Source organism: Abramis brama (genome assembly GCF_963993115.1).
Source record: "Abramis brama genome assembly, chromosome: 14".
In the NCBI taxonomy this organism is placed as follows: Eukaryota; Metazoa; Chordata; class Actinopteri; order Cypriniformes; family Leuciscidae; genus Abramis; species Abramis brama.
Window position 1 is genome coordinate 32,751,561 of NC_139976.1, and position 17,628 is coordinate 32,769,188.

At 38.1% G+C, this 17,628-nt stretch overlaps 1 protein-coding gene across 3 annotated transcripts in view; it reads right to left on the minus strand.

Annotated features, from left to right (window-relative positions):
- The window catches only part of LOC311096507 (cGMP-dependent protein kinase 1-like), a gene marked incomplete at its 3' end in the record, with an annotated part of 154,287 nt that overhangs the window by 76,826 nt on the left and 59,833 nt on the right, over positions 1-17,628 (minus strand). For all 3 annotated transcript variants that reach the window (XM_084135707.1, XM_084135706.1, XM_084135708.1), the window contains exon 3: positions 13,612-13,725. In XM_084135707.1, coding sequence (XP_083991833.1) covers positions 13,612-13,725 — 114 coding nt within the window. The remainder of the gene's footprint in view (positions 1-13,611; positions 13,726-17,628) is intronic.

Below are 17,628 nucleotides of genomic sequence, written 5' to 3' on the forward strand. Positions count from 1 at the left end.
GCCAATGAAGGCCATAGGTGGGTATTATGCTAATTTGTTACAAAACCTATGTGGATTTATGCAGGAGGTAAGACTGGAATTACTTTCAGGCAGTTCCAAATCGCCTCTTTCTTTTGGAAGACAATACCTTCATTTTTCGTGCACTTTCGTTTCGTTTTAAATGTCTCCAAAATGCATTCAAGGTCAAAAAACACTTACATTTTCTCATAATCTTCATTGCGTCTACTGCTAACAGCGTGTGTTGAATATCAAACGTCCATTACCGTATCTGAATTTGAAATTTGTAAAACTGTGAAATTTTGCAAACTTTTTACATTCACAAACAGCTATACTATACGTACATATTATTGTTCATTGTTATGTAGACTAATAAAACCATATTATGTAATGTTACCAAAAACTCTATTAATTGTCAAATTATTAGAGATTTCCAGAAGTAACAATAACTCTGGTGATTATGGTATTGTGGCTAAAACTAAGGTTACCATTGTATATTTTTGTAAGGAATAAGCTTTAATTTGGAAACAGTGATCTATGGGATTGCTAAAAACCAACAGGGCGCAACAGTGACCACATACTTTTTTAGCCGCCTCAGTTCTGGGAGTGTTTTTTCCATCCATTTTCATAATGATATAAAAAAAATAAAAATAAATAAAAAAAAATCTTCAATGAAGAGTTAAGCCATTTATCAAACCAACCAGCTCTAACCACCCTAAATGCAAATTCTGTCATTATTTGCTCAGCAGTGCTTTGTAAAAGAAAAAAGACGTTTATGAAGTTTAACTAATGTTAAAGATGAATAAATCCTTTAACTAATGTATTGCTCATTGTTAGTAAATACATTAACTAATGTTAACAAATGAGACCCTACTGTAAAGTGTTACCAAAATATCTAATCAGTTGAGCCAAACTGAATGTAAATATAAAAAGGTAAGATCAACTATTTAATCATACGAACAGGCTATTGTTTTTACAGTCAAAAATATAGCACATGAGGCATAGAGATTTTTATATTTTCCTATACGAATCCACTAACAAAACAACGACTAATAATCAAAATGATCTCAACATGAGCAGAAAAACAAGTTACTAGGCTAACTAGTCATTTTAAATTGTCATAATTACAAATGCCAGAAATTATGACATCTCTAATAATTTTGTAAATTAGAACATTATTTATAATTAAATAATCTTAACATGCTGAAATAATAATTCTAAAGGTAGACAAAAATAAACTTGTGTAAAGGCGCCAAGTCATTAATCTGTCACAACATGGTTTAGTTGAATGCTTAACTTCACTGTTATTACAGTGGCAGGAGTGGCCACCACACAACACACATTCTTTGTTTGATACAGCCCAGGCATGCTCCACAAAAAAGGCAAAGCTAAGTGGTGTGAAACCAAGAGGTTTTACAAGTTATTTTAAATAACACATATGTTCTCTTCTAAAAAAAAACTCTCTCACTTCTTCCAATCACACAAATCACATCAGCCGGAGGGTTATGATCAGGGTACATGACCCTAATCAGACTCAAAGTCTTCTTCCACTAACATCTCAAGAGGAGTGGAGAGAGAGAAGAAGAGCAAACGCGAGAGCAAGACGTGGGGTCTAGTTCAGAATTTCCATGTCATTTTCACACTGTGAAGCAGCCACTCTAGACTGTGACCACTCCTTATATTCATTAGGAAACGTGTGGTTACAATCAAGCACTCTGTCACAGTAATGCATATCATCATCCCGGTGAAGAGCTACTTTACATCTTGCAAGTCGTCTCCACAACGAACGGTGGACAAGAATTAAAGGAGGATCACTGGATCTATCTGATACTGCTTCCTGCTTAGCTACTGTTTGGACGCTTTTGCTCCGCACTTTGCTCTATCGCTTTTATATTTTATCTCCTAATTTTAACTTCAGCAAATCAGCACAGTGCTAAATCAACATAGCTTGGCATCAACGTTAAAACTAGAAACTTTTGTGACTGGAAGATTACTACAAAAAAAACGGTTTTCCTATCCGACCAGCCTCCCACCGCCATCAGCTTACATTCCGGAGAAGGGAAAAAAAACAGCTGCCTACATTCAAAAAGATACGAAAGAAAATGCCTCTTCTAGAATCTACTTGCTGCACAAACTGCCACAGACTTTTACAAGGATTGCAGTTCTTGAAACAAAGTTACTTACGGTACTACCAAACCAGACGGAACACAAAACAGAGCTTCGTCATGGACGCAAGCCCTCAGAGTCCCATGAATCTAGTGCTCCTCGACAGGCCATACTGAGTGTAGAGAAACAAGCCAATCAACACACTAATCGATGGCACAAACAGAGAGCGAGACCCAAAGGCACTCGAGACATCAGTTTGTCATGAGCATCACATATTGCCGCAGTAGCATCCTCAACCCCAGATATGGCTATGACAAGGATTGCAAACACTTGTTTCCTACCACCACCTATACATCTTGAGAACAGATTTGAAGTATTAATAAAGGTAGATGAGGAATCCCCAAACAAGATGAATGTGATCGAACACAGACCGAATCAGCCAGTAGCTAACACTGATGCTAACTGGCGCTCAAGGCCGAGTAGACAGCGGGACTCAGCTCAGAGCGCAGCCGAGCACAGGACTCTGATAGTGGGTGACTCCATAATCAGAAACATTAGCAGCATACAGTGCGGACTGATGGGGCAGTGAACCTGAGGTTACCCTGTGAGTCAGTCCTAGAGCTCCTCCTGTCCGATTTTAGGGGAAAATTGGGTCCATTGGAGACGTCCAATATATTTCTTAGGCGTGCCAAAAGAACACCAGAGACACAGTGTAATCACCATGGGAAAATCTCAGAGTAAAACTGGGAGTTGTGAATATTATGATACACCAGTGTTTTGCCAGATGAGAAGTGTATCATCTTTTTACTCTTTTAATTGATTTTATAACTGTATCATATATCTCTTTTCATTTCTTTTATAGCTGTTTTAATTTTCCATGCTTCCTTTCTGTAAAGCACTTTGAAATGCCATAGTGTATGAAATGTGCTATATAAATAAACTTGCCTTGCCTTGCTAATGAAGAATGTAGCAGAAAGTTGTTGACATCAGTCAAGAGTTTAAATATTATCAAACTTGTATATACATTTTATTTAATTTTTATTATAAAATTGTTTTTTGCACATAAAAACAGGTAATTTATGAATGTCTCCAGTCATTCTGTTCTTGCAATAATGTGAAACAAAAAATATTCATTTGTACAGATCTTTCTCTTAAGATAAACCGCACCATGGCAAATGACAAATATCCTTGGTTCACCCTCAAGCTGTGATGCCTCATTGTTTGGTTCAGTAGTCTGTGTCCAAATCAGTTCGTCTTTCAGCATGTAAAAAGACTTGGGTATCTGGAGCCAGCTGAAGACCAACAAGTATGGCTATATTCCAACACATTCTCACTCCCAATGTGTGAAAAACTGAAGCATGGTTAAGCACCATTATCATTACTTTTTAAGATGCTAAAGTTACCCCTATATCGACTAAGAAACTATGAATCGACTTTAAATTGCTTGCCTTATGCATCGGCTCAAGCCTCATTTAATTCTTTGCATGCATAGAATCTATTTTTATATATTTACTTTCAATCAAAGCTGATGTAAAGCTTCTTCAGGAAGACATTTTTTAAGGTGTTTTTGATTTGAGATGAAGACGGGGATCACTTTTGGGTCTGTTCCTCACACAAAGGAATAGCTTGGAATATTTGTCATTTTTTAATAAGTCCTGACTGTAGTTGTATCTGCCAATTGTGTTTTATATTGTCAAATGGTTAGGTTTAGGGTAAGGGGTTGTGGGATTACAAATTTAAGAATCTGTTTGATGTTTTAAAGATCTGTTGATTCTACGTCCTGACATAACATCACATGAAAAACTCAGGTGAACTACAATGTATTGGGCATTCAAGGTGAACACAATGGCATCGGTTTACTGATTAGATTAAATATATTTCCAGTCAGGGGTTTCTGTCAGTCTCTGATCTTAACACACCGAGAGAACTACAGCCTACTGTCAACTAGTATGCATGTTCTGCGCCAGCGTGGGAATGAGACAACTGTGTTTTCTGCAGATATATTCGTCATTCAAAGGGAAACTGATGCTGCAGGCTGCAGATACACAAACCGTAAACAAAGCAGCGCATGCTTACCGTTTTGAATATCAATCCTGCTAAATACTTTATTCCACTCCTTTCATGATGATTTTGAAATTGCTTGCTGTTTTGCTATTATTCTCGTGCACTGACTCTTTCATTAAGCTGAACAGCAAATCAGAGTGGAATTTTAGTGGTCACTTCTAAGGCTGTGTGTTAGGTCAAAACCTTTAAGGACTGGCCACTGAATGCCTATAAAATACAATGTACAGCTCCCTTAGTCGGACTTGATGATTGCAGCGCCCAACATGTTCTCAATAAAGAATCCTGCTGAAAATACACTGTCTCCTGTCGTCGCTTCCTACAGGGTCTGGTTAGGTGCTCAAAAATAGTATAATTTTAGACAATAGTATAATAAAATGATACCCCAACATATATGTCATAATGATAAAATTATAACCCAATATTTGATTTCATAATGATAAAATTCCCATGCCTTTCTGTGTCTGTGTATTGACCTGAAAGCAATTACATTCCTGGTTCAAGGTCCGGGTATAGTTAATTTTCCGCATTCCGCATTCGCACAGCTTTCAAAGTTTACTCAGATGAGCGCAGATGAGCAGATGAGCGCGGATGGGTGAGTTCGATGCCTTGGGAATGAGAATAGATTTTGTATTCAGCAGAATATGGCTATCATTCTTCTATTAGAGTACTAAATGTAGTTCTGTTCTCACAAAGTTCAGTTATAAACGAGAGTGACAACTGCATTCAACAACCAAACCACCTAGACTGTTGCCACCTTTAATACTCAATGTGGTAACAGATGATATTCACAGCTATCACATATAATGCATTTCTTTGTCAACGATATAAAAAGTGTGAAAGCCTTTAAAGGCTGGTTTAGAGGAGATGAATCTGCACAGTCACTCCTAAATTGCACAGTGGGGTTGAGGACTATTACATACTTCCACTTTGTCTTCCAGATAACAGCCCTCTTACATTACTACATGACACACTGATAGCTGTTCAGACATCCCAACACTGACAAGCACCAAGGTGGGCACTCTGGGAATTCAAGGTCACAAGACGTTACAAGATTCACAAGTCAGAAGAATGTAGTATTTTGTGCCCACATTCTTATTTGTGCTACTTTCTGATTAATTTTGGAATGTCCTCACCACTTGCCATTTGGCTGGCGGTTTTATTAGGAACTGCATCATAATACAGTTTAAATCCTTTACATTTAAATTACAGTATGTGTAGCTCAGGACACCGCAGCTGAATGAACACCCAGGTGAGTCATACAAAGGTAAACATAGACCAGTGGCCAGTTGCATAAACTGTTAAGACTAGTCTTACAAGTTAGTCATCCAATTTTATTCTTTAAGACTGTTAATAACTTTTTAAAGTCAGTAACATAAAAACATAGATTGGTCTAATTTGACGCCGAATAGTAAGACTGATTACCCCTAACTAACTTCTAGTTGATCATACTAGTTCTTAAGACACAGTCTTAACATAATGGCTGTTTATGCCACTGGCCCCAGTACTCCACGTTGGCAAAGAGTATAGAAGTAACAAGAGGCGAAACTCCGTTGCAGTTTTGACAACAGCCACTAGGTGGCGCTTCGGTAGCGCGGCCGCCATTTTGGACTGAACCAACGGCTTTACCGTTAGCACAACTACTGTACAGCATTAACATTATGTCTGGAAATAATTGGAAACAAAGAAAACAGTGTTCTGCCATCAACTACCAGTGTACAAACAATCAACTAGCATTTCATAGATTCCCCAAAGATCCAGAGAGGTAAAGTAGAAAAGGTTTTTATTAACTTTAAAGTGATCTAACGTCAACGATAACAGGTGCTGTAACGTTAATGTAAGCTATCCCATAACCGCAGTAACAGTTTGCTAATGTTATGTATTTGGTCGAAATTGTCAAGACTCGAAATGGGCTTTTTAAATCGCATACTTTCAGAGATATGAACCTAACCTGGCAAATGACCGCTTTATTAATTCATTGTTATCACTAAATTAACCCTTTAACTAGTGTCACCTTTTTTTCGCATAAACATGAAAATCACTATCCAAACTTAAATGGTTGTAATTCAAGAATGCTTTGGAATTTAGACCTATGGTTGGTCTTGTTTTAATTTGTCAGATTATTGTTGAAGTGAAATAAATTATGAAAGTGAAACAGAAAAAAGTTATGCAAGTTTGAGTTTATTAAAATGTACAAATTTAAAATATAATTATTTATATTTTATATAAATATATATATTACAAAATATATTTTACTCTAGAACTGCATGAAAATGAAAGCAAAAAATCTGAACAAATTGTGTTCCACATTTTAGGTTGATATGTTGATATTTCGCTTCCTCACCCTTTCTGCCGTGTGCTCTAACGTTACACGGTTTGGAGCTGCGCGCTCTTGCTCGCTCGCTTTAGATTCCGGGTGATTTTAGCTAATTTGCGGGCATCAGGGAGCCGCTATCAATATGCGGGAGACTCCCGGATCTTCCGGGAGACATGGGATATGTCTGCTCTAGAGATATTAAAAACTAGAAACTACTTTTTAGTTAATTTAACCGCTTTTGAATTTGAACCGGTATCGTTCAATTCTATGACAGCTGTGTTGCGTTCAGTCCAAGATGGCGGAGCTGCAGCTCTGCGCATGGGTGAGTTTGTTGCAATGGAACGTTCTATTGAGTTTCGCCTCTTGGTACTTCTATACTCTTTGACGTTGGTAATGAGCGGCAATGAGAGACATCATGTTGAATGGAACGAACAGACAACTGTCGATTGAGAAGAGAAGAGAGTTCAACGTCAGTTCACTCTGTCATTCAACACAGTTTTTTCCTCCGTCCGGTTAAAATTAAGCAGTGAATCCGCTGAAATCCTTTGGTGGGTGGTTCGCCATCTTGCTTCAGGCGGTGATGAGCTCAGTCCACGTCATCGCCATATCCACGAAGAAACCTCAAAAATATAATAAAAGACTGTTCAAGTTCGAACAAAACCAATGTCTTTCTAGACCTTCTGTATAGTTTTAAATCACAGTTTCTGTTATTTTCTCTTAGAATCCTCTCTTCACACTCTGCTGACAACATCCCGTTGCTTAATGTTCCCTTTCACCTGATCGGTCGGCAATGAACTCCACCTGACATTCTCTTGAAGGCAGCGTAACATTCAACTACACACATTTCTTACATTCACAACATAAGGAAAGCGAACTAGCTTTATAAGCATGAGATCCCACCATCCCTTCAGAGCGCCTCTAAAACCACGCCTCCTTCAAAACACACACACACACACAGACGGCATTAAACTAACTCATGTCTCTAAGCACATAACATTACAATAATAATGAACTTAAAGAGCACTGACCTGTACTACCTGACTGCTGCAGATTCATTTCAGCATTGATAGTGTTGCCATTGAGTCACGAACCACTCCGAGTATAACATCACAGGTTTCCACCTCTTCCAAATTACAGTAGTTATGGCATGAACGCAGCATAAGCTCGTTGTTTTGGTTCAAGAGGAACTGTAAATGGCGGCTGCTGTTTCGGTGCTCAGTGACTGACGTCTGTCTAACTCTGCATAGCATGAAACGTGCTGATGATGTGATGTCTGCGTGAGCAGTTGCACGGAGGTTGTTGATAGGCAGGTAGGATATCGTATCATTGCTTTCGGACCTAATGCAATGATGAGACAATGTGTAACGGAGGCCAGCTAGTAGTCGCTGTACGAGTACACCAGGCTGCAGTCTTTAGTAGGGTTGGGTATCGTTTGAATTTGAACGATTCCGATTCCGTTTCCGATTCCTTGTTTCGATTCCGGTTCTTAACGATTCTCGATTCCGATTCTTTTAAGAGTCAGGGTCAAAAAAAGTTTAGATCAATTTTAATTATATGAACTTTTTACTTTTTATGAACTTTACTATGAATTTCTCACAGGGCTGTTTTCAACTACAATATAAATATCAAATCTATTTTAAACAAAATTTTAGGACATTTTAAATGAGCTAGCTAACCAAAGGTCTTTCTGAAGGAAATAGTCTGACCTTCTCCATCAATTGCTATTTTCACAGCTAAAATGGGCTATCAGGTAAAATAGGCTAAATAAGGTTGTTTACACATGTGTTTTACGTTCGCCGGCATCGCGCACAGTTTTCAAACGGACGAGCAGAGGACGAAAGAATATGGTTGCGACTTGCAAGATACCGAAGAAAAAGAAAACATCATATAAGTAGGTTTTTAAGGTTTAACGTCAGGGTTGTTTGCTCTGAATACATTTTATGAGACGCTGTGAGTTAATAAGGAAACTCACACAGCGTCTTATAAAATGTATCGGTTCGCAGTTTAGCATAACAATCCATATACGCTTACACCTGTGCTAGAAATACACGCATTTACCATGCCGTGTTTACGTTACAGTTTACAAATGTTTAACTAATGTGGGGAAGTAGGCTACAGCTGTCAGTGTTCAGCGAGTTAACATTTGGCAGTTTGAAATCGATTAGGTAGTTACTTCAGTTCAGAATAGGGCTAGAAATGATCAAATTGGTAACTTAGACAGCGGTTTCTTCTTCCGGTCGGCGGACTGTGAATCGAAACTAGGAATCGAAATTTAAACTTTTGAACGATTCCGGGAAAATCGCAAAGCTAGTCCCGGTTCCAATCGATACTCGATACTCGATACCCAAGCCTAGTCTTTAGCCTCCTCACGCCAGAGACCCGGGTTCGAGGCCCGCACAGAGCGGGGCGAGTAGGACCTAGGTGGAGGGGTTACATTGGTGCCGTGACCCGGATGGGAGTGAGGTATAGGGGGGTGAGTGTAACAGAGGCCAGCTAGTAGTCGCTGTGCGAGTAAACCTCACTCCTCTGATCTCAATAGGCACTCTAGTGACAGACGCTAGAGGTTGCCGTCTTTAGCCTCCTTGTTAGAATGCCTGACTCTCACGCCGGAGACCCGGGTTCAAGGCCCACACAGAGCAGGGCGAGTAGGACCCGGGTGAAGGGGTTACAAATGCAATGATTGGACAAACATTTTATTGTCCTATGCCTTCCTCAGATGATATGTATACATATACTGTAAATTCATTTAGACCACTTTACTGAGTGATTGCTATAAGGATGCGAAGAGACTTTCCAAAAATCAGCATATTAGAATGCTTTTTCTCAGCTCATTTCGGGTTTTGGGTCTATTACAGTGGTGCAACAAATAGTGGTGCTACAAACATTTTTCTGTTTTGAAAGGAAAAAAATAACTAGCTTGTTAAAACTTGACAATGGTGATGCCTATTAGTTTGACTTTAAAAGGTTAGTCATGTCATCCTTGTTTGGGGCATTAGAGACGTGTCTGGCAGAGAGCAAACTGTTATTATAATAGCAGTAAGACATTTATTCATAGCCAGAGATTCAGACAATCCTACAGCTTGTGATCATTATAAGCAATGGTCAGTCCTGAACGATCATCTTTTGAAAAGGCTTTGGAAGGAAGTAAATCATCGCAAAACACTGTACCATCATCACTGCTGAGTAAATAATGACTATAGGAACTATAAATGGCCATTTCCTCCAAAAGACTTTTCTTTCAAAAAGAATAATCCAAACGTCTCACTTGGATACAGTGATTCTCAAAAGGTTGAGTAAGAAAGCACACGCCTATTTTAAGATACATTTCCCATTCAGCATCTAAGAAGATGTAAAATATCTGGCTTTATCTTGCTTAAACATCCTTGAACTCTGAACAAATACTTCCATCAAAAAAAAGCTGGAATTAATGAAGTCACATTCAGTGCCATACCAACTATGAGCAAAGGGACACTGCCAAAAACCAAAGGGTGAAACGATCTCCCCTGGGGATTTCACCACTAAAATTCAATGCGCATGGGTTTCTATGGCAACAAGCGACTCTCTGCACTTAATGCAACAATAAACTAGAGAGACAGATAATGTGTTGCTCTCTAAATTTTAGCTGCTAATGCCCTTAATGAGTCCAGATGCCAAAATCAAAGAGCAAGCTTTGTGGCTGGCTGTCTTTGAATAGGACTTTCTTTTCCATACATACAGGAGTTAATGAGGCTTCAGATCGCAGGTCTACAGCAAAGTATACACACTGCCTTACTCTGTTTGTGTGTGTATTTCTCTCTTTCCCTTCCCTCAAGATCATACAGATGTGGTACAACTCCTGTGCTACGATATTAGTAGCCTGACCTACATAAATTTTTCACTCTATCAAGTGGATGGAATTTACATATGTGATTGAGGAATGTTAAATGTCTATATGGCCATACATATATCCATGATGTAAATCTCCTGTTCCACCACATCCCAAAGGTGCTCTATTGACTTGAGATCTGGTGACAGGCCATTTGAGTATAGTGAACTCAATGTCATGTTCAAGAAACCAGTCTGAGAAGATTTGAGCTCAGGTAGGCTGTGGCGTTTTTAACGATAGTTAATTGGTACTAAGGGGCCCAAAGTGTACCTAGAAAATATCACACATTACACCACCAGCACCAGCCAGAACCATTGATACAAGGCAGGATAGAGCCATGCTTTCATGTTGTTTATACCAAATTCTGACCCTACCATTTGAATGTCACAACAGAAATAGAGACTCATCAGACCAGGCATTTTTCCATTTCCAATTTCGCCCCATTTTGGTGAGCCTGTGTGAATTGTAGCCTCAGTTTCCTGGCACCGGTGGTCTTCTGCTGCTGTAGTCTATCTGCTTCAAGGTTCGATGTGTTGTGCATTCAGAGATGTTCTTCTGCAGACCTCGGATGTAACGAGTGGTTATTTGAGTTACTGTTGCCTTTCTATCAGCTCGAACCAGTCTGGCCATTCTCCTCTGACCTCTGGTATTAACAAGGCATTTTTTCCCACAGAACCGCCACTCACTGGATATTTTCTCTTTTTCGGACCATTCTCTGTGAACCCTAGAGATGGATTTGTCTGAAAATCCCAGTAGATCGGCAGTTTCTGAAAAACTCCAACAACCACCCCACGTTCAAAGTCACTTAAATCACATTTCTTCCCCATTCTGATGCTCAGTTTGAACTTCAGCAGATCGTCTTGCCCATGTCTGCATTGAGTTGCTGCCATGTGATTGGCTGATTAGATATTTGACCTAACAAGCAGTTGAACAGCTGTACCTAATAAAGTGGCCAGTGAGTGTATATAGATATAGATATAGATATAGATATAGATATAGCATCTGCCAAATGCATAAATGTAAAAAATATTTGATGCAATACAAAGGATAAAAAAATCCCTTTGTGCTCAGCAAAATTAAGTCATAGAAGTTTGGAATGTAAAGTAAATGATGACAGTATTTCTATTTTGGAGTGAACCAACTTTTTATACATACTGAATGGATCTCTGTATCTCAGCAGACACAGTGATGAGGTATAGCAAATATCAGATTAATGTCAGACTAATGTTCCCTGTTGTATTGATGTTGTGTGTTTACTGAAACACCACCAACAGAGTTGGCATAGTAAATGTAGAAGAATAAAAAGCAAAAAACTAATTGCCATTTACAATATCTTCATGACTCACATCCAAATGATAGCTTCATCATATTATCTTTTTATAATGGAAATGTTATCATCATCTGTGAATAGATTAAGCTCCTTAAGTCACTAACACATCGTTACATTCTACTTTTTGTGTGATGCATGTGCTTCTCATATGACTCACAGCACACCTCTCTAAGAAGCTTGCTCCTTGTAGTTTATGACTAGACACTCTGAAGAGATCAGTAAACTCGGAGATCACCAGGGAATGTCTCAGCACTGCTAAACCATTTTTGCTTGGTCTCACCTTGATATATACATGTGTCATTATTTTTCCCCTATCTCCTTCTCCCCTGATCTCTCTCCTTGCTTTTCTCTGCATTTAGGATGTGCTGGTATATATATAGACCTGCTACTGACAAACCATTCACAGAAATTGCTGTGAGCATGTAAGATGTAATGCTGCTTCTGCACATGTAACATACATGAATTAACCCCCGTAGCAGATCTATACAGGTGGAGCTGGGGAAGATGTAGGGTTTCTGAAAGCATGCTGCATACTGCTACCAGCAACACCCCGGTATTTGTTTGAATGTTGAGCCACAGCTCATTGGACGCTGATGCAACAACCACCAATCAGCTGTGCCATGTAGAATGAAATTCTTTTGAAAACATTCAAGATATTCCACTTCAACATCATGTGCCAAAGTAAATTCTATTCCATACTCATGAATTGAAAGAGAGCCAATTCTTAAATTATTGTTGCCCATTCCTGGTTCCCATCATATATCTTGCAAAACTTCAAAAGAAAGGGAAAAATCTCAGCAATACAATCAGTTAAAAAAAAAAAACAACTGAAACAGAACCAGCAGCAAAATATATTTAATCAGATCTTGTAAAGCAACAGCTGCTTCACAGAAAACCATTGAAAGAGAGGGGGGGGGGGGGGGGGCAAACAGAATGAGAGATGGGGATAACTTGTTTTTGCATTTGCCTCAGAGGCAAAAAGCTAAATAATAAGATGCTGAAGATTGTACTTCAACATGACAACATAATGGCTTTGTGGTTGTGTTTGTTTCTCATCCTGGTGACTCTCTTCAAATCTGAGGAAATGGCCTAGCATTCGCACTTAAGAGATGCAGATGAGACACTGAGATTCTGACTCACCTCTTTCCGTTGCTGGTATATATCTCACTATTTCATGCTACCAGTTTCTACCAGTGTCAATAACAAGGATGCAAACACACGAAAGATCAGTGATTTAGTAACGATTCAAGTACTATCACGCAGCAAAATAAACAATATGCAATTTTCTAATAAAACACATTGTTGCATTTGGTTTAACAGGGGAAGAACCAGAGCCAATATCCATTGTACATTTTGATAATTAAATTAAGTCAGGCTTGCAAATTATTTTGCCAGGCTGACATGCATACAAATCAGCTTGTCATATTGTTTTAGAAATACAAGACCTTGTCAAACTCGAATAGAGCAATAGAGAACAATATTTGAATTGTTTATTATCACAAGACTCTCTACTGGTTTTGCTGGTAAGCATGCCTTAAAGCTTTGCATTAAAATATTTAAAGGGACAGAAAAAAAGTATGTAAGAAATTTAAGCTACTTCATATACGTAGATATAGTGTGTGTGTGTGTGTGTGTGTGTGTGTGTGTGTGTGTGTGGTTTCCATGGTTACTCCCTCCTGAGAGTAGCTGTTCTAGCTAAGTTAAGGATGACAACACAGTGTATGTGTTTCCATGGTTACTCGCGTTCCTCTTTGCACGGTTATAAAGAGAAAGGGTCTTTCCATGTGCACATTCATGTGCATGCGTGTCTGCATATTTGCAAATGCAATCTCATGTGCTCATATTTAACAGACGTTTTGCACAAAAAGTACAATACATTTCCATGAATTAACTTTTGAACGGTAAATGTGCTGGTGCATTGTTCTCCTCACTCACTCTGTACCGTAGCAGTCCTGGTGCAGTTGTAGAGGATGGCGAGCTCTCCGAACACTTTCCCCGGTCCCATGGTGCAGAGTTTCATCCCCTCCTTGGTCACCTCCACCTTGCCATCTGAAAGCAATCAGAAGGTATATCCTTAAGTCCATTGATGATGCTCTGTTCATGAAAGTAAGCATGACAGTCTGGAAATGCATCCATGCCAGTCGCCTGGATTGGAGCGAGCCTGGCCTAATACATTCCAATAACAGTCTCATTTCATTAGGCCAGCAGACATGAAGAGAAAGTTCAAGGAGAGTGGGGGAGGTGAAATGACTGGTAAAGGAACAAGCTCTCTAATGTAATGGGCACTGAGAGAAATAGGCCAGTGAAAAGAGGAAAAAAATAAAGTGGAGGATTAGCAAAATATTATGCCTAAACTATTAGATGAGATGCAGTGAAACCATACTGAGAGGGCCTGGGACTGTTATTTCAGGATTAATGCGCAAGACACACGCAACTCCTCTGCGTTAACTCATGGGAAATTCAACAACAGGCTTGGCTGAAGAGCTCATCTGTCACCTCATGCAGTTTTCGAATTATACCAAAGCTTCCGAGGGCCCTACTTAGAATAAAGTAGGTCTGAGAAAACACTTCAGGCTAAATGCTGGCAACAATAAGGTTGTGACACTTCTATATTAGGGCTGAGAGAAATACACATACTTTATTTTTCTCATGTGAAGGAGGATAAAATACTGTAAAATAAGTATAGGTATGATTCAATTGGTTTCAGGCCCTAGTTGAAGTTCTCTGTCTTTTGTATGTGGGACTTTTATGTTTGGGGCAGAAACATCATGTAGTTGGCAAAATGGACTTTTATTTTGACAGGAGAGCACCTTGGAGGAGGAAGGCCTTCTTTTCTAGAAAAGGCCAAGCCAGGTTTTGGCAAGACAGCATGCATGTTAGGTGATCCTGTATGGATTAATTACCCATCGAGGTTCAAGAGAAGACTTGGGGTTTTTGGTATTTTGGTTTCATCACGTTTGGAGGATTATTACCATTTTTTCTGGACAGTTTGATTCATTTTTTGGGCTCAAGGACTAAGGATTCACGCATAAGGACAATACTTCTCACGCATGGACTATTTGATCAAGGACTCTCGAATGAGTGTTAATTTTTCTGATTTCACCATTGAGTTATCAATATACTTTGTTGGTTAACCTGCTTTTTCCTATCTTTGTCTGATTTATTGATACAGTTTTTTCTCTTATTCACTCATGCCTTGTGAGTGCCCTGAACTTTTAAGTGACAATTGGTTTACTTAAGTTGCAAGCCAAGTTTGTTACAAGGTAGCAAGTAAAAGCAAAGATGTTTATGCCGATATTTACAATCGGATGTTATTCACATAAAAGGCAGTTTGGGGGTGATGAAGGTTTTGTATAACACAGTGTTGCGGTCGGAAGATTGGCATTAGAGATACACCAGTCAGCTGGACATAAAAATCAGAACCGATTTTTTGCTCCAAACATGCTTCCAGACTTGCACACAAACTGCATTGCAGTCATTTCCCAAAATGTAATTTGTGCAGAAATATTAAGAAATCTCTAAACAGAGAAAAGAGAACAGAGACACACCAGCAGAGCAAAGGCACCAGTGTTGGGGGTAACTTGAGTTTTGTAATCAGATTACATTTTCAAGTAACTAGTAATGCATTTCTTTTAAAATTGACAACAAAATATCTGAGTTACTTTTTCAAATAAGTAAGGCAAGTTACTTTGTTTTCCCATTTATTGACTGACAACTCTCTTGTCCCCATGTTGAGACAAATTAAAGTGCAGAGGTGTTGTGTGTAAACATGACGGTTATTGTAGTTCTAGACTAATGTGAGCATGCATTTTCTCATCTTACTTGCACAAAAAAATTCAGTATTCCTCAAAATGAATAAAATCAGTGAAATGCAGAATCAGAATATTATGCAAACCTCCAATAACTAAGTAAGTTAAATAAAACATAGATTTGTATGCATTTAATCTCACTTTATTGACCAATGTACTTGCTTCTGACCTTCAATGATTCAGTTAAAATTAAGCAAAAATGACTAGACAAAAAAAAAAAATCAATTTATTGGTAAAATAAGTGTTAAACTTTTTTTTCCCTGCATCCTATTCTTCCATTATCCAGAATGGCAGAACAGCTGAAAGGTTTATTTGAGCTGCAACCTCTACTGTACAAGCGTGAATTTGCATTTCCTTCAGCCTGAGGCTTATTATTTAATTTTTGGTGTTAAAGGGTCTTTACATTTGCCCAAAAATATAACTTGTTTGTCATAAAAAAAACAAGCCCAGCCCAGGTGAAAAAAAAGTAACGCAAAAGTAAAGTAACACATGACTTTTTCTAAAATAGTAACTAAAGGGTCTTTACATTCGCTCAAAAATATAACTTGTTTGTCATAAAAAAACAAGCCCAGCCTAGGTGAAAAAAAAGTAACGCAAAAGTAAAGTAACACATGACTTTTTCTAAAAAAGTAACTAAGTAATGCAATTAGTTACTTTTTAAGGGAGTGACACAATATTGTAATGCATTACTTTTCAAATTAACTTTCCCCAACACTGAAAGGCACCCGGCACAGCAAACTCGCAGTCGAAATATAGGAAGAAAAATTGGGGGTGGGGGTTTATATGAATGTACCATATTGTTCCGAATTCAAGACTTTGTTATTTCCTTGGAAATACATCTGAAAACATGGGGTCATCTTATATTCGGCGCCTAAACTTTTACATGTCAATAATACACCCGCACCAATAGGTAGTGCCAAATACGTGTAAATTGAGTGTTTCCCCCAGGACTGATAAACACAGCGGAGTCAAACTACTCTCATTAAGTAGCAAAGAAAGACGCTGTGTCAGAGTGTAATGTTAGAAGATGACGAGCCCAAAAAGAGTCAATGAAAAGCTTACCACATTTCTAAAAGCGGCCGCTTCGAAGAAACTGACAGGCAAGTGTGTCAGTAGGCCACATAGTCCTCATCCAGCTGAAGGCACTGGAAATCACCAAAGAGCTGAATTTACCCACCAGTGAGGCGCATCATTTCTCATTTCGGTACTGATGCACTTGCCTGTCAATATCCTCGAAGCGGCCGTTTTGAAGCAGTGTAATGGATTAGCACTTGCCCTCCGACTTCAGGGAGAAACTGCTGTCTTTTCAGCGTTATGTGATCGGCCAAAGGACAAAAAATACATTCATATCCCCTGGATCAGATAATGCGGATCAAACACCTGTGTTTTTTGACATGCCAGCATTTGTCACTGTCCATAAAAAAAGTCATAGTGAAATCTACTAAATGAGAACTTCAGGTTATTTGTATGGTAGCTATGCATTAAAGTGTTTATTTTTGCATGTGATTGTTGTTGGTACATTTTACCAGTATTTATTTACCATACTTCAATACAAAAATTAAAAATGTAAATATAAAAAATTATTTTCAAATAAAGTATTTTCTTTTAAAGACAAGATCTGGTCTTCAAAAAGGGGGTTGTCTTATATTTACTATTTGGAATAATTTTTGGAATAAATGTATGGTGTTTTTTTGGGTCTCTTAAAAATCAAAATATATTTATTAAAAATAAATATTATGAAAAAAATAGTATGAAATATTATTACAATTTAAAAGAACAGTTTTCCATTTGAATATATTTTAAAATGTAATTTATTTGTCAATGCGAAGCTGAATTTTCAGTAGCATTACTTCAGTCTTCAGTGTCACATGATCCTTCAAATATCACACTAATATGATATTTTGCTGTTTAATGTTTTCCTGAAAAAAAAAGTATATATATATATATATATATATATATATATATATATATATATATATATATATATATATATATATATATATATTTGTATTTGTATTTGTGGGAACCGTGATACTCTACAATACACTATTCAAAATCTGGAGCAAGTAAGATTTTTAAAAAAAAGAAATACTTTTATTCAGCAAGGACACATTAAATTGATCAAAAGTGATAGGCATAGTTA